This window comes from Helianthus annuus, chromosome 2, assembly GCF_002127325.2.
Source record: "Helianthus annuus cultivar XRQ/B chromosome 2, HanXRQr2.0-SUNRISE, whole genome shotgun sequence".
Classification (NCBI taxonomy): domain Eukaryota; kingdom Viridiplantae; phylum Streptophyta; class Magnoliopsida; order Asterales; family Asteraceae; genus Helianthus; species Helianthus annuus.
Window position 1 is genome coordinate 145,050,714 of NC_035434.2, and position 18,047 is coordinate 145,068,760.

An 18,047-nucleotide genomic window follows, 5' to 3' on the forward strand; every position below is an offset into this window, starting at 1 on the left:
AAATATGCTTTACATTTCACATCTTCATAACATATATTCTTGGGTGTGAAAGATGAAACTACCCAGTATGACAACATTTTTCCCATTTTAACATTTCAGCCACCACAACATATAGATGGTAACAAACTAAGATTCACGAGTTATTATTGTCATTTAAGACCGGTTCATTAGAAGCTCGAATCAAATCGAGTTTGTCAGTTTGAACAAACTAGAGCCAAAAAATAAGCTCGGTTAATAAACGAGCCTAAGCTTTACTTAGTAACTATTGTTATAATTATGTTATATATAGTTTTTTTACTATACATATAGTTATAAATATATAAATACTTAAGATTTTAATAAATAAATAATCAAAGAGTCAAGCTCGAGCTCGCATAAGTTAAATGAGCTGAGCACGAGCTTAGGCGACGTCAGGGTTGGTTTGATTTCGTTCTTTTACACCTCAAACCCCCTTCGTCAACCATTCCTCGCCAAACACCACCTAATGGGTGCCCGACTCGTAGTTGGAAGTCAACTCGCTTCCTTTTAATATTGTGGATCTTGGGTCTTTGGTAATGCATCTTCTGTTGATTAAAATTATGCAAGAGTCCAACTACTAAGTAATCAATTTCTTCATATGGGAGCCTATCAAACCATAGTTGAGTTTGAACTTTGAACAAACATGTGACACCAGACAATTGTTCCACCATCACAACACTGCAGAAATAGGTCTTTCGTATTTCCCAACCGTTGAAGACATCTTGAGCGTGTGCGAGAACTTAAGTAAAAGTTCGGTTCACCGAGTCACTATTATGTTAAAATTCACCGAGTTAGGTGAAGCGAGAGTTGCTTATAATGGCGGTCGTTACTGAGTCACTATTATGTTAACAAATATCACGTTTTCAAAACCCGAAAGGGTCGGGTTGGTCTAACAGTCAATTTTACCAAGGTATGACATCTAATGAAAAAAAAATCCGCTATGTTTTAAAACCCGAAAGGGTTTCTAAAAATGTCTTGACATCTATATTTAAAAAAAAAAAAACATTTAAAAATCTGCAAAATTTTTGACAAGTGAAATCTGTCAAACCTTAAAACAATATTGGATCATGATCTCCACTTATCAAGCCAAAGAGCACACTTTATCTGAAATATGAAGAATTCGCAAAGTAATTTAGTTTGCAAAATCAATAGTGTATAATAAGATTTAAACAAATAACAAGGTTAATATCCGAAAAGCATAAAGTCGGTTTACCCTGTGTTGAACTGCTGCAGCACAAACGACTGTCATCTATATAATTTGCCCGTATGCCCATCATCCATGACCCGACAGATATATCTTCATGAGCATACGTCTTCAAAGATGCACTGCAACAAAAACATAACTTATTCACAAAATCTCACACGGGTTTCTAACGAAAGATTGACATAAGCCCATAACTAACCTGTTAATGTTAATGTACTGAGCAAAATTTCGCGTTAAGATATAAAGTGAACCGGCTGCATGCCGAAAGTACCTGACAAAGGAACAGGGTTCTTATCATATATCACTGGCTGCAAACGAACCAAATGTTCAACGAACAGTTCGTGAACCGTTCGGCGGGAAGTTTGTTTGTGCTCGTTCGTTAAACGAACGAACAAAAAATTTCGTTCCTTTGGTTAAATGAACAAACATGAATAGAGGCCGCGTTCGTTCATTTATGTAACATGTTTGTGTATGTTTGATTGTGTTCGATAGTTCATTAGTGTTTTTAGTTTTTATAATTTATTTAAATAAGTCAAAATTCGAACAAATAAAATATTTAATAAGTGTCGGTGTATTATATATTTGTCCATGAACGTTTGTTTGTGTTCGTTTGTTTCCATTTGTGTTCATGAACATTAGCTTGTGTTCATCAACGTTCGTTGCCTAAAATTAACAAACGAACACGAACATATTCATTTCCTTAACAAACGAACACGAACATAAAATCTCGTTCGGTAAGTGTTCATGAACAGTTCGTGAACACATATCGTTCGGTTCCATTTGCAGCCCTATTAATATCAGTATATATAGATATATCATATGTGTAACGTATGTGGGCCCGTTACAATGTATGTTCGTTTAACGGATGTTCATATGGTTTAACAACAAAAGAAGAAACAACTCACGATTTCTCATCACCGAACTTCCACCACTCGGGTTCATACCACCGCTTTCCCCTGAAAAAGTGGCGCACACTTGAAAGGTTATATTACGTAATATGAACATTTTCACAGCTAAATGAAGGTACTTACACTTCCGAAACAACTTCTCCTGATTTCATGCATCCAACATAAAGACTATCTTGACCACGAAGGCTATCGAGAAACTCGATCAACTCCTCTGAAAGCAGAGACAAGTAAAATCACTACATAAAAATCTAAAACATTAATACACAATGATGTGCTGTTGGAAATCAGGCCCTTGATCGAACACACAAACATCAAATGAACTAACTCGTTTAACTCTTTTTATTATTGATGAATGAAAGCACATCCAATTATAATAGACCTAACCATCTATTTATAGTCTAGGGCTGTCCAAAAAGCTCGCGGCTCGGAGCTCATTCGTAGCTCGCTCGGATTTAGCTCGGAAAAAGCTCGCTCGATACGGCTCGGTTTGAAAGTGAGCCGCTCGGCTCGGTTAGAAAGTGAGCCTAGCTCGGCTCGGCTCGTGACGAGCCAAATTGGCTTGGTTCTCGCTTGGTAGCTCGGCTCGGCTTAGCTCGAATTATTTTACTTATAATATATTTTATTTTTATATACATAATATATTACAAAAAGTGATTATTATTTACATGTATTTAGGCTTGTAGTTTGATATCTATGACAGATTTAAAGGTTGATTGCCATTCTGATGAACAAATATTGTATTTACTTGAATATAAAACTTATTTTGCGTTGTTGAACGTGATTTTGGCTTGTAATGTATTAGGTTGAACTTATTTTGAATATGTTCTTTTGAAGTATTGAATAATATTTTAGAATACTGAATTTGAGAGCTATGTATTAATTTTTATTATTAAAATCGAGCCAAACAAAACCGAGCCGAGCCAGCTCGGTTTAAAACCAAGCCGAGCCCGAGCTTAGATTTTCAGCTCGGTTTCAAATCCAAGCCGAGCCAAGCCAGCTCTGTTTATAATCAAGCAGAGCCCGAGCTTGCGCTAGCTCAGCTCGGCTCGGCTCATGAACAGCCCTTATACTAGACCAATTCTAATCTTAACCCAACTAAAACACTATTCTAATAATAAAATAAACCTATCTAATAAACAGATAATTCAAACTATTTAAATAAATAACCAAACTATATTTATCTTAAACCAACTTGAATTATCTTTTAACCCATCTAAACTTTATAGATAATCCACCAATTCAGAATTATTTCTTCATGCGCGTTTTAGAAAGCAATCGGGGCTTACCGAGATCAAGTTGAATATCTTTGTCGACTTTGACGTAAAACTCGGCATCCCAATTTTGAACGGCTGAACTGAAGAAGAACTTCGCTTTCTTAGATGATTCTTCGTCGGCCTCTTCATGATCATCCTAAGAATTTAATATAATTAACAGTCTGTTTTTCAAGAAATCCGGAATTAAATTTATAAACTTACAAGAATCAAGAAATCGTTTTTCATGTCGTTTTCCTCATCGATCTTACGGTCCAAGCTATCACCGCGATTCGGACTGAAATTTCAAATTATTGACAGTTAAGATATGAACTTGTCCACTTAATCTTATTCACAAATGGAGTAGAATTCCGTTTTCGTCTATGAGATTTGGCTAGTTTTGCGACTTTCGTCAAAGGTTTGTTTTTCGCATCTGGATTCAAAAGGTTTGAAATTTTGTTATTTTCATCCGGCTCACCTCCGTTATATCAGGGGTATTTTCGTCTTTTTTTGTTAACTTAAGGGCAATTCAGTCTTTTTCATTTTATGTACAAGCATTTAGCATAATGTACAAGCATTCAAAAGACCGAATTGCCCTTTAAGTTAACAAAAAAAACCAAAAATACCCTTGACTTAATTTAGAAAAAATGGATAGAGTTGACAAGCCGGATGAAAATGGCAAGATTTAAAACCTCTTGGATCCAGGTGCGAACAACAAACATTTGGACGAAAATCGCAATACTGGCCAAACCTCAGGGACGAAAATGTCATTTTACTCAAATTAATTTTTTTTAAGAAGTTCAAGTAAAAGAAAAAACCTTCGGCCAATGACAAAACGTATGACTATTCCTCTTTCTTCAAGCGTCTTTATGGAATCAACTGTCAAACTCAGGTGGGTTAGTTTAAAAAAGGCTCCCACTATTTCCACATCCCTAAATCTTATTCCCACACCCTTTTACACTCTATCTCTCTCTCTATATATATCTACGTATATATAGAGAGAGATAGAAAGAAGAGGTGTGAATATTAACTCCCTTAAAAAAATGGCGTTTTTACTTGTAACAAAAAAAAAGTTTATATTGCGAACCGACCACCAGTCATCCAGGATCCTCTGAAAGCGTTTCGTTTTGATCGACTCCCAAATCCAGTATAGATGCCAATTACAGCAAGAAGCTTTTTGCTAGACGATGAACCACTCTCGGTCAACTGGTTCCTGAGAAAACCTTGACTTTTTGCTAGTGTTATTTCCATCTCAGTTTCCACAATTCTTCTTTCTAAATCCCTTAAAATGGATCATTTGTGCCAATAAGATAGTTAACACATTAACTTTTTTCTTACAAAAAAATTAAAATACAAAATGACAATATAGAGACTTGGTTTCAAAAAGCAAGAGGCGCTTCAAGGCGTTTAGGTCCTGAATGCCAAGGTGAAAGGTTTGAGGCGAGAGTGTCACGTACTAGAAGTGTTGCTCTATGTATAACCAAAAGTTAAAGTTGCATCCCTCTCATCTCTTTTACGTATAAGCCTTTTATAACCGAACCGCCGGTTGGTGACCGGTTACTATTATTGATCCGAAAAATCGGTTAATAACCGAAACCGGTTTTAAGAAAACCGGTAAAAAAACCGGTCCCAACCGGTTACACCGGTTACTGTTTTGGACTTGAAAAACCGGTTAGTAACCGAAACCGGTTATTAAAAAAACCGGTTTTTGTTTTGAACGAAAAAAACCGGTCCGGTTAATAACCGTAACCGGTTTTCAAAAAAAACCGATTTGTACACATCTAGACAGATCTTGCCTCTATCCCTAGGGATAGAGAGGCTGCTTCCAGAGAGACCCTCGGCTCCAAAATGAATAGCATACCAATACACCAAGTCAAGAATATAGAAAAAAGAAGAAAGACCTCCTCAACGTACGCCATTAATAATCTCTTCGTTTTTTTGGTCATTTCTACATATCAACCTCCTCAACGCTAGGAGTGTAAAGGCCAGAGGCTCAAGAGCTACTCAGGATCGGCTCGTTGAAAAGCTCGAACGAGCCGAGCCTTAACGAGCCCAAATAGAGTTTTAGTTTTTTATATATTTTATAATGATAATGATAATGATGATTATAACCCAATCTTAAAAAGCCCAAGTCGGTTTCAACTTAGGCCATATGATTTAAACTAATAACATTGGTGAACCGAGCACGAGCCGAGCTTTGGCTCGTTTAAGCAAGCTCGAGCCGAGCTTTTAGCTCGTTTGAGATTGTTCACAAAATAGCTCGAGCTCAGGAGCCGAGATCGAGCTCAAACAGGTAGACTCGAACCGAGCCGAGCTCGAGCTTCATAAAAACATGACGAGTCGAGGTCGAGTAGCGGAAGGCTCGAACTCGGCCCGGCTCATTTACACCCCTACTCAACACTCTATATTTGATTAGCTTTGACCGCCACAAGGGCCTAAGGCGTTTATTCAAGGCGCGCTTTTTAAAACCAAGTATTGGGAAGTCTTTGTCTCTTTGAAAGTGAAATAAGAAGAGCAAAAACTTACTTGCATCCTAGGACCATTAGCTTGTCTTCAACAGTAAGAGCCTTTGGTCTCTGCCATAAAAAAAAAAAAACAAACATGACCAAAAAAAAATAAAATATATTAAAAAAGGGAAAATAGACACTGGTTAAAGTCATGATAATAAAACATGTGTGGACAAAAGCATACTTGGGCAGGAGTCTTCATAACCAGATTAAACAATAATGTTCTGTTCTCAGCATCTTGCCACAACCTGGTAAAATTAAGACCCGTCGTGTTACGGTGGGGTGTAAGAGCGGGTAAATAACTAACCGAGTGCACGTTGTCACGAAACCAACATTACATGACAAAAGTGGCTTCCAACCATTACTTTAGATGTGAAGTGAATTGAGAAAGCCATAACACAATTAACATTTGGTTACAACCAAAAGGACACCCTATTGTAATACGACTTGAAGTAAACTAAGGGACTAAGCATGTAAATAAACAAAGTTAACTAACGAAGGAAAAAACTTTATTAAAATTGAGGAATGAAACGTATATATTAGGAAAGTTAAAGCAGAGACACTCAAAACTAATTCACATTGTAGCTAAGGGTTTGTGTTTTAGTATTATTTTAATTATGATTATAATTATAATGTCCAGTTGGGCCATTTTGACAAAAAAATTTGGGCCAAACAACTAACTACAGTTTTGGGAAACAACAAACCAAACAAGTCGGGTTGAGTGACGGACAGCTCGGTTTGGCAGTTAGGCAGTTTGAACTTGGGATGAGCAAATGTTACCGGATACCGGTACTGAATTTACCAAACCGAAACATTTTTGGTACCGACTTTTGACTTTTTCAGTACAGGTTCGGTATCGGTACTTACCCTCAAATACCGGTACCAAACCTGTACCCATTTTTAGGGATTTTCGGTACCGGTTGTTACCGAGCTCATCCCTTCAGAATGAGTATTAAAAAATAAAATGAAAAATTATTAAAAGACATATATAAAATGATAAATAATAATTATGCTGAGGTAACTCACCAAACACAAACTACTGAATTATACATTCATCAAGCCCTAAATTTCAATTACACTAACCAAACACACTCTAAAAATCACGCACTCCGAAAACAGTATGAAAAACCTAATAACATAATTCAGTAGTTTCATTTCAATAAAAAAATGTAACAAAAATATTAGAATCACACACTTACGTAAAAGAAATAGAAAACAGATAGATACCTGCCAGCAATGTAAAGCCATGCGAGACAAGAGAAAAAAGCTAAGACAATCGAAGGTATAGAAGAAGTTTTTGACGATAACGATGATGATCTCCAACGTTGTTTATGTAACGTTGTTGGCAAGCCCTCTTTGTAGAACAGAGGGCCGATGTCCATGATTCTATCTTAAATACAACACACACGATCGATATCGATGATGATGATGATGAACGAGAAGAATGGAGATTTGTTACGGGCTGAATTTCGAAATGGAGCTTTTATATTCTTAGATATTATTATTTGTTATTTTTTTTATAAATTTAAAAGTGACTCGTATAGGTTTGTCTTGACATATTACTCTGTCTAATCTGTTTGGTAAAAGTGGCTGGTAGCTGATGGCTGAAAACTGGTGGTTGATGGCTGGTAGTTAGAAGCTGATAGTTGTAGATGGTAGCTAGTAGTTTGAGTTTTTTAGATATATTTGGTGTTTGGCAGAGTACTTGAAGTTTTTAATAAAATGTATAAAATGACTAAAATAAACATAACTAAAAATTTAAAAAGTTTGTGCATTAAAAAGTTTATTATCTTTAAAGGTTAAAATAGTTATATTTTCCCTAAAAGCTTGTACCTCCTTCTAAACGTTACTAGTAGGAGCATTCATCAAAAGTTTTAAGCTCCTTTAACCAATTTTTTTTCTTAAAAGATTAAAGCTAGAAGCTTCTAAAAGTTTCTAAAACCTCCATGCCAAACATACCCCTAATCTCACACGCTGATTTTGTTAGGTGTAATTGAACAGGTAATAAATGTAACGTTTATTGACTAAATGGGTTAGGATTAGTTCTTCTGTTTAGGTAACATAATCAAAAGTATTTATTATGTTACCTTTACCGATTATTTTATACATCTTTTGCAAAAAGTATTTAGTAGGGGAATTTTATATACATTTATGGTATTATATTTAATTTTTTGTTTTGTGAAATTTGTATATTTTTACTCTCCTTTTATCTTCTATCAATTAAAACTTATGTTTAATATCATTGAATATACTTATTGTTAAATTTATGACGTTTATATATTTTATTCTCCTCTGTTTTAAATAAAAAGTCATGGGTTAAGGCCTTAAAAGGGGTTTAGAGCTTAGAAATGGAGAGATTATTTGAAGGATGGGAGGTTTCTGGTCGTATTATAAATTCTATATGACAAACTGGTTATATATAACTTTAAATGCGTTTCATTGATTGTATTAAATATTTCTTTTAGATAAATAAGGTATTACACAATAAATGTTTAGTAGTGTTATGTATGTAGCTTTCGTACAGAAATTTTTGGGTATATACGTTAAAGACCTTCCGGTTCTATAGAAATTTTTGGGTATATACATTTTCGACCCCCCCCTCCCAGTCGGAAATCTCAAGCTTCGGCACTGTCCGTTGATACATGTGTGAATATATAATGTGTAGCGTTTTAACTCCAAGGTGGTCCAGAAGTGGAACGACAAACCGTCTCTTTATCAACAATGAAACCATGCAAACCTTTCTTTGTCATAAACAGTTAAGACATATTTGTCCATAATCAGCCATTTATATGGGCACGTTTCTTTTTATGTGATTTGCATTGCATGACTTGTTCCGGGGTGAGTTGTTTAAAACAAAAAAAAAAGAAAATAGATGGCACTACTGGGTCATGTACTCTTAATATTTAGTACATTTAATAAGAAACATCAAAGTGAAACTTAAATGCATTAAACCTTGTAATTGTTTTTGTAATGTTCAAAAATTTTGAACAGACTAGTGTTCCGGGACAATATAGGCGTTTTTTAAAATTGATTCCATTGTTTTTTTTTCATCTGATTCTAGTGATATTACATATGTAAATATAATCAATATGTAATTGTTCATATTATCATATATGTAATGTAACATACAGAAGACGATGATTCGGTTTGCATAGCAATCTTTTGGAAAAAAAAAAAAAAAAAAAAAAAAAAAAAAAAAAAAAACCGGGTATATCGTTCCATGTTTGAAAAGCACAAGTTTCGTATAACCTATCCCCCACTGTTTTCATTCTGTAACACCCGAAACATGTTATGACAGTTTCCTTCACAGTGTTGATGATCAATGATATCAGTATCAAAGAGTAAAGTTATGAACTTAAGTAGAAAAACGACCCTTTGGTCAATCTAAACAAAGATACAAAACGCATTTAATGTCTTAAAACGATCCTGCAAGCCAAATGCCTATCATTGTTTTGTTTTGCTGTCCCATTCAAGTTGATCGGACACATAACAGCCGCAACAGGCAGATGGATCTCTCTAATTGCTCCTCGCACCTCCAGGCATCAAATTTGCAAGAGAAGGAACACCTTGGTTTCTCATCTCTTCTTGTGCTTTTCTAATTTCTTCCGGGTCTGTTTCCAATTAAAAGCCGGAAATTAAAGATTTATTTCAAAAAATACAAAAAGAAAATATAACTAATTTAAAGCTTACCCATGTTTTCAACTAATTTGGGCATCAAGAACACCACCACCACCATAAATCCAATCATGAGTCCCATTGGGCTTTTTACAATAGACATTATGTTAAAAGGTTCCCTAATCTGCAACCCGAGATAAATTACACAACTCAACAAATTAGTACAAAAAAATAATAACAATAATAATAACTCTTAATGCATAGATATAGCATTAAATTATAAATATTATAAAAAGAACAACTTGAGTTACTGTAACGTCCATCACATCGGAGCTACAATAACTTTTTTTTTTGGTTTTTGACCCCTCATTTTCAGTTTTTACACTTACACCCCCTTAACTTTTCTAAAAACTTTATGAAATATCATTTTGACCCCCCTCATGTTTTAAGTGTTTATTTGCATATATGTACGTGCCGTATAAATTCAAGTTGGTTTACGTTTCGGCGTAAATTTTTTCAGGTCAAATATAATACGTTTCGCGCATATTTTTATGTACGTTTTTCAGTTGGTATAATTTTTGATGTAAATGCTGTTTGGAAACGAGTTGGGTCAAATATAATACGCTTTCATCAGACGGTATAAATTCGAGTTATTTTACGTTTCGATGCTGCCGCAAAGCATACCATCCTTTAGCTTAAAAAACACTATTTTCTTACGTTTTGACATAATTTTTTTAGGAAATAAGTCGGGTCAAATAGAATACGTTTTCATGTTTATTTTTATGTACGTTTCAGTTGGTCTACGTTTTGACGTAAATTTTGTTCGGAAATGGGTCGGGTCAAATTACGTTTTTCATTAGACAATACAAATTCGCGTTACTTTACATTTCAACGCCACTGCAACGTGCGGGAAAATTTACTAGTTACTCATAAAGTACCAACTAGTGAGAAGAAGCAACTGAAATTACTAATATGTCCAAACTGACCTCATAATATTGTTCTTCTCTCAAAGGCTCCAAAACGAGCTCGTTTAGACCTCTTCTGGTTTCTGTCAGTGCAGCCTGAACCTTACCAGGGTTTCTGGCACTCACATCTACCCGCACCTGGTTCAAATGAGTAAAAAAAAAACTAAAAAATCAGGGGTAAATAGGTCAAGTTTTATTACAGAAAGGAAGGGGAAAAAACTGACCGGTGAAAATAGATAACCGATGACATCAACTTCAATAAGGTGAGTTCCAGCTGGCACATTGTGGCTTTAAGTGTATGATAAAGGAATTTCAGCAGTGTTTAACAAAAAATAAACTACATACATCTTATGCACATATGCTTACAAACTAACCGAATGTTCAGCGAAAAGTTTGTGAACTGTTTGGCAGAAAGTTCGTTGACGTTCGTTCGTTTAATAAATGAATAAACATGAACAAGAAATTTTGTTCGATTAGTTATACGAACGAACACGAACAGAGGTCTCGTTCGTTCATTTAAAAAATAAACGAACATGAACGAGAAATTTTGTTTGGTTAGTTAAATGAACGAACACGAACAAGAAATTTTGTTCGATTAGTTAAATGAACAAACATGTAAAGAGGTCTCGTTTGTTCAATTGTGTTCGTGAACGTTCGTTCATCTACGTTTGTTCATGTCCGCTTGTTTATGTTATTTATTAGAGATATTTGTACATTTATTTATGTTCGTGAACACGTTCATGTCCTTAATGAATGGATACAAACAGAAAATCCCGTTTGGTAGGTGTTCATGAACGATTCGTGTACACATTATTTGCTTAACGAACGAAACAAAGACAAGGTCTTGTTCGTGTTCGTCCGGTTCGTGTGCAACCCTATTAATGCACATATATGCAACTAATGATCAATACGATGTTTTTAAATTATATATCTAAAGACGGTTAAGAACTTAAGAGGGTAGGATACAATGAGAAGTAACCATCGGGCTTTAAAAACGTAACTTGCTGACCACCGTTCAATAATACTTTGGCATTGTTAGCCTTCACCGGCAGACCGAAGCCTTTCGCACCAAAACCTGAAAAGTTAAATGCAACCGATATTTATAAATGAACAATAATAAAAGAACTAATTTGCATGATAAACATGAAACTTGCATTGCAAGAAACTACATACCAGGGATTTTAACTCGGCCGTTGATGGTATAACCACTTCCATCCCTGTAAATTACAAGCAAATACACAAAATCAATCAAATCTAAGAGACGACACTATTGCAGATATATAACTCATTTCATTTGTGTACAAATTTTATACTAATCATGTATGGACATTGCTAATATTGAAGATATAAAACATTAGTTTAGATTTTAGAAGTATAAGAGAAATGAATACAAGAAAGATCAACAGGAAGATAAAAGTGTTAGAAATTGTCTAGCAGAGTATGAATAAGATTGAGAATTGAAAATTGAAACTATATCGGTAGAATATGAACCTACAATTAGTATTCCATTAAGCTAAATTATGGTGCAATTTTCTCTCAATTCAAAGGGATACAATCCATAATTGTCAAAGGCGCAAAGTGTGAGCCTTGGGCTTAGGCGCAAGGCGATTAAAAAGCGAGGGTCTGAGATAAGCAAGCTGCATAGTATTAACATACCATTTTTAGGGATTTTAAACATGTTTAGGCTTGTCTCCTTGTGTCTATGTCTATATGTTCTATTATGATGTTATATATATTTATATTTTTAATTCTATTACTCTTTCACCCTTTCTATTTCTATATATTTAGATCTGTTTGTTTTTCTGCTGTTTGTTTTGGAGCCGTCCGACAGGCTTCTCTCTCAAAGCAAAGTCTCTATCCCTAGGGATAGAGGTAAGGTACATCCCACCCTCCCCACACCATAGTTGTCAATAGCGATCGTAGCGATCGCTATAGCGCGCTACGTAGCGTATAGGTCCAGTGTCGCTATTTGGGTTGTAGCGATGAATAGCGAGAATAGCGACACTTTATTTATTTATTTATTTTTTAAATATAAATAGCAATTAAATATAGCTATAATATAGGTGGATTTTAGGTTTTTGTTAAATCACATGTAAAATAGCATATATACCAGGGTATTTTGATATAATATACATATAAAATTTTTGAAAATTCTTTTTCTAGTGTATCACTATTTATAAAATAGCCACCCGCTATTTATCGCCATTCGCTATGTAGCATATAGGTATCTTATCGCTATTCGTCGCTATTCGCCATTAACAACTATGCCCCCACACCCTACCAATAGCTTTGGCTTTGCCATTTGTGAGACTCACTAGGTATGCTCGTTGTTCTATAAACATGTTTTAGGCTTGTTTAAGGCTAGTTCTAGGCCATTTTTTGGATATTTCAGACGAGTCTGGCAACATCTAGCCGAAACCTCGCCAAAGTGTCACCGGATCGCCTGGATGGCCGCAAGGCACCTTCCTTGTGACTCACCTCGCCTAGGGCTTAGGCACACGCCCGAAGTGCATTTGACAATACTTATACAATCACACAATTAATAAACTATACAACTATAGTTTATACACAACCTTAGATCTTCTACTCAGATTGAAATCATCAAGCATGTAAATCAGTAATGAAGCACTCAGATCAACAATTCAATACATCATTCCAGATCAATCAGTTTAAAACTTCAATCAATTAAACTCAAATCTTAATCAGATTTGTGTTATTAGCACAAACAAACTTCTGTAACCAAATCGTTTCAAGTAGAGTAACAATTAACGAAGTAAGGATTATGTAGAGCTCGTAAATCATGTATATAAGCAATAAGATTGGTGATACAAAGCTAGGGCTCGTAGAGAAAAGTGAAAAGGAAAAAAATCAACGTACCTCGATGCGATTGCGAGTGAAGAACACGATAGGAAGCATAATTGTGCGAGTAGTAATAGCAGTGTGGGGGAATTTGGTTTGGATCTCTGTAGAACCGCCATGGAAGAAGAGAGAACGGAGACTCGTCGGAGATTACAACGGTTTAGAGAGTTGATAAAGGAAAAGAAAAAAAAAGACGATCTAGTAATGATTTTTTTTTAAATAACCAGTGGGATTCCTGCGCTACTGAGTTTTAGGGGGTGTTTGTTTTTTTTACGCAGACGCGTGCAGACGTTTGATGTCTGCAGCTTGTTTGATTTCCGGAAACACTTCTCATCCAAAAGGTCTTTTCCACCTCTTCCTCAAGCAGACATGTCCCAACCTCTTCCAACTTCTTCTCTCTGCCAAAACAGACCTGCATCACTTCATTCGCCGCCCACCCCTGCTCCGCCACCACCTCCACCCCCGACACCACCTCATCCGCCGCCCACCCCTGCTCCGCCACCACACCAGATCTTTCCCTCTTCTCCCTCATCTTGTGGAAACCCTAATCAGACCTAACCAGCCGCACCCCCTTGCTTCTCCTCCTTTCTCTCTCTGTTCGGTGGCCAGAGCCGGTTGCCGGCTCCCCTTCTTCTCCGGCGAGCCCCCCACCACTCTACCTCCTTTCTTCTCTCGACGAAACCCCCATACCCCCCACGTCACCTGCAACCCCCCTCTTCGTTTGGCAGCGGCGACAAGAACGAGAGAGAGAAGCTAAGCCATCTTCACGGTGGTGTTGGTGGGTTTCCAGTGACGGTGGTGGCAGTGGGTGTTCGGTGGAGGAGTTGGAAGTGAGATGGTGGTGGTGGTTGCGACGGGGTGGTGGTGGCTGCGACGGGGTGGGTGGTGGCTGAAGTGGTGGTGGTTGGTTGTGGTGGTGGTGGAGGTGGACAGTGGTTGTGCAGATGCTTGCAGATGTGGTCCGCAGACTGCAGACCTTTTCCCGCAGAAAAAACAAACAGCACCTTAGTCATCGCTCTAATTCATTACGGTATCAGTACGATACCGGCACTCGGTATAGCAATTGTTGTCAATCGACATGTTTTTCAATTGAAAACTCATAAAAACGAATACCCGTACCGGTATCGGTATTGTTTGGCCGGTATCGGTCCGTTACGACAGACACTTGATATAGCTTATGATACCAAAAAATACTTTAATGGGAATATTAACTTGTGTTCAATGAATTTTATACCATCGCGTCGAGAATTCTATAAAAAACGAATACGGTATTGTTACCGATGTTGTGTGGTCGGTATATTTTCGGTTTGTGACGATAAAAAAATCAACTATATATGACTCGTTCAAATACCGATGTTGTTTGTGTAACACCCCGTGTTTTCAATGTCAAAGTCAAAGTCAAGATTGACTTCTTTGACTGTAATTAGTTTTATGAATTATTAGTTGTATTATGTGGAGTAAGTGTTATTAATCAAAGAAATCGAGGTAATCGAACGTTTATCGACGCGAAACGATTTGCGACTGTGAATAATAGGAAGTAACAATGCGATAAAGTCAATCAATCAATGAACAAGCTAATCGAATCCTCATCGAACTCGAAACTCGAATTACGCGAACTCTGGTGTTAGTATACGTGTGTGTGTGCCTTATGTGTTACTTGTGCATGTTTACTTTATGTTATATGTGGTGATCAATCAAATCAAAACTCGAAACTCAATCGAACTCAATCGAAATCGAATTATGATGAATGGTGGCGAAAAGATAGTGTGATATATATAGATGCTCGTATGTAGATATAGTGGTTGGGATTAAAAGTAATTTGAATAGGAAACTCTATCGTATTCGTATCGTCTTCAATCGAAATCGAAATATCAGAAATCGTCACACCGAACGCTCGAAACAGGCTGTTGATCGATCAGGCCCTAGCCGATCGAACAGCCCAGCCGATCGAATGGAATGTCCGATCCAGCAGGCTGTCCGATCGGGATGCCTGGCCGATCGGCCAGCCCTTTCCTCTTTGGGAAGCCTATAAATAGCCATGTCATTTTCATTATTTCCACTTTTGGAAACTCTCTGACCGACCAGCTCGTGCTCCCCTTGTTTTCTCAGATTTCTCTCAATCCCGGTAAGATTTCATCCTAAATCTTGTACTTTCTTGATCTATACACACTCCTACACCTTTCTATCTTTCAAATCTTAACTTTTAACCGTGAAATCATCAAGATTCAAGCATTCTAGGATGATGTCATCATGGTGTTCTTGAAGAACTTCATGTTTTGGCCACAATCCACCAAGAATAGCTTGGATCTAACCGATTTCCACATAAACAAACAAGGATCCATCACAGATCTGAACATTTACACGGTGAGGAGGATTGAAAGAAGGATTTTCCAACTTTCTTTCAACTCTTTTACACTTAATGCCTTCAAACCGGTAGAAACGGAGCTTGAGCCAACTCACTAATCATTCTAATAGTTGTATGGTTCAAGATCGGATTCTATCTACGAGGTTCACCAATTTCGGGTTAAATTATAAACTCCGTTCCGAACCGCTCACCAGCCGGACTTGGGTGATTCCTGTCCGAGCAGGGAAACAAGTAAGAACGAAGGTTCCATGGTTCAGCTCGTTATCAAAATACCCCGATATAACGTCAAGCCATCAGAACAACAAAGTGATAAACGAACAGGCCGACAAGGTCAGGATGCTGACCGATCGACCAGGCCAGCCGATCGGCTAGCACGTGGCCCCACACTTTAACAAACTCATGAAGTCTAGTATTGAACGAAGTACTGCTCGATCAAAGTACGGTTTGATTTGAATTACTCTTTGGATCATGAGATACTATGCTTCAACACTTGATCGATTTTCAGCTCGTTCGACGTATTGGAGTGCCACCCGATCGAACATGCCGTCCGATCAGGTGACATCTTGTTGAGGACTTACTACTAAAGTACCTAACCGATCGGTTAAGTCGGCCGATCGAACGGCCCGTTCGATCGATCGACCTGAAAGGTAAGGACACTTCAATGTTCTCAAATACTACAACGAAAACTTCAAAAGAACAAGACATCATACACAAACACATCCTACACAAAGGAAGAAACAATCCACTCGAACAGCCCAACCGATCGAGCCCACCGGCCGACCGAACAGGCTGCCCGAACGGACTGTCAAACCGAACGAACAACCCGTCCGATCGAACCTACCGTTCGATCGATCAAGCTGTTCGACCCATCAACACTTGTATTCGTTTTACGCGTTACTCATCGTTATGATATCGAACTATTCAGGCTAATCCTACTCTCAAGCGCTCCCTTCAATCCATCAACCGTTGTGAGTATACTCGAACCCTTTTTGCTTTAGCACTTTTGGGTGTTACATACATTACTTATCTAAATCACGATCGAACACACTACTCTATTGTTTAAACGCTAACCGTTCTGCATGTATTACGTGACTAAATGAATGCTTGTTGTTATGTTTACACGTGGAATGCTGTCTACCTGCCTTAACGACGATAGTACTATAGTTTGGACTCAGCACCCGTTCACACGGGGGTTGTTAAGGACCATTACTTGCATGGATTACGGTGGTAATCATGTATTGCGAACTGCCTTGGGCAGTCAACCCGCAGTCATTGGTATCGATAGATCCATGTCGATAATTAACATGCTTCGTTTTCCTCTGTGTACGTGCTGGTTATGCGTAAACTATTTCGAACTCTATATGCTATTATCAAACTTGTATGCTCACCTTTACATTTTATGTATTGACTTTATTAAAACGTATGTGACAGGCAATTAGGAGGCTTATCTGCTAGGAAGGCAAGCTTAGAATATGTGTCTAGGGCATAGTTGTCTGTAGATCTTGCAGATCGAGTCTCTAGAGGCATTTGAACAATTTTTATATTTAAAATCTGAGTTGTCGGAACAGAATATTTGACTTGATGTTATCTGTAATATTTTGTTTACTATTTAAGGTACGGTATGGGACGTATTATATAAATTGAATATTGATAATGATTGTTATGGAAACTTCTGGACAATGTGTTTCGCTCAGTGCCATGCTCCGATGATTCCGCCATCGGTTGGGGTGTGACAGATTGGTATCAGAGCCATAACTATAGGGAATTAGGCTAGACACGACCTAGTCCGGGTCGCTGTCTTAGAGACCTAGACTATAGTTAGGAACCAACAGACCAAACTTATGTGCTATACCCAGCTATTTCTCGCTATCACTGCACTCGAATTTCAAATAGAGTCAAGCGATTTAGTCGGGATTAGGTGTGAAAACCGCAAACTCTCGACTAAATTGCTTGGTCAATGCCGATTTTATCAATTTATCAAAGATTTCCTCATTATTTTCAATAACGAACGAGGAGAATTATACCAAATCAGGAGTGAAATCCATATTTTGATGAATAATCTCCTCAATTTTGCTAAAGCAAGGAAAAAGTTGCTAAGTTAGGGGTGAAACCCTAACCTTGACAACTTGCTCCGAATTTTTATTTTATCTCACCAAAGCCTCGACGGATCACGAGTATGACCTAGGGAATGCGTGCCGAATGCCCAAGAAACGAGGCAGAGACACGATCCCGAAAGTCGAAATGTGACGACAAGCCTATTGTGAATAGTCGAATCGCTTTGGGTAGTCAACGTCTAGTAGCCGCAGACAATCTATTTCTCGATTTTATGTGTTTCGATTCTGAGCCCGCAATTGCT

The 18,047-nt window shown here is 37.3% G+C and overlaps 2 protein-coding genes across 2 annotated transcripts; both read right to left on the reverse strand.

Moving 5' to 3' along the window:
* Positions 1–938: 938 nt before the first annotated feature.
* On the reverse strand, positions 939–7,375 carry LOC110906421 (hydroxyproline O-galactosyltransferase HPGT3). Its single transcript, XM_022151557.2, has 12 exons — positions 7,115–7,375; positions 6,072–6,135; positions 5,907–5,956; positions 4,472–4,662; positions 4,199–4,259; positions 3,606–3,678; positions 3,417–3,540; positions 2,254–2,341; positions 2,128–2,178; positions 1,422–1,493; positions 1,232–1,344; positions 939–1,122 (listed from the first exon to the last, which is right to left on the reverse strand). The coding sequence occupies exons 1-12, from the start codon at positions 7,267–7,269 to the stop codon at positions 1,100–1,102; spliced, it is 1,065 nt and encodes a 354-aa protein (XP_022007249.1). The 5' UTR covers positions 7,270–7,375; the 3' UTR covers positions 939–1,099.
* A 1,735-nt stretch (positions 7,376–9,110) lies between these two features.
* On the reverse strand, positions 9,111–13,530 carry LOC110923527 (ER membrane protein complex subunit 7 homolog). Its single transcript, XM_022167611.2, has 7 exons — positions 13,345–13,530; positions 11,641–11,684; positions 11,434–11,542; positions 10,692–10,755; positions 10,489–10,605; positions 9,578–9,686; positions 9,111–9,498 (listed from the first exon to the last, which is right to left on the reverse strand). Exons 1-7 carry the CDS (start codon positions 13,443–13,445, stop codon positions 9,404–9,406), a joined length of 639 nt encoding a protein of 212 aa, XP_022023303.1. The 5' UTR covers positions 13,446–13,530; the 3' UTR covers positions 9,111–9,403.
* Between the last annotated feature and the right edge of the window lie 4,517 nt (positions 13,531–18,047).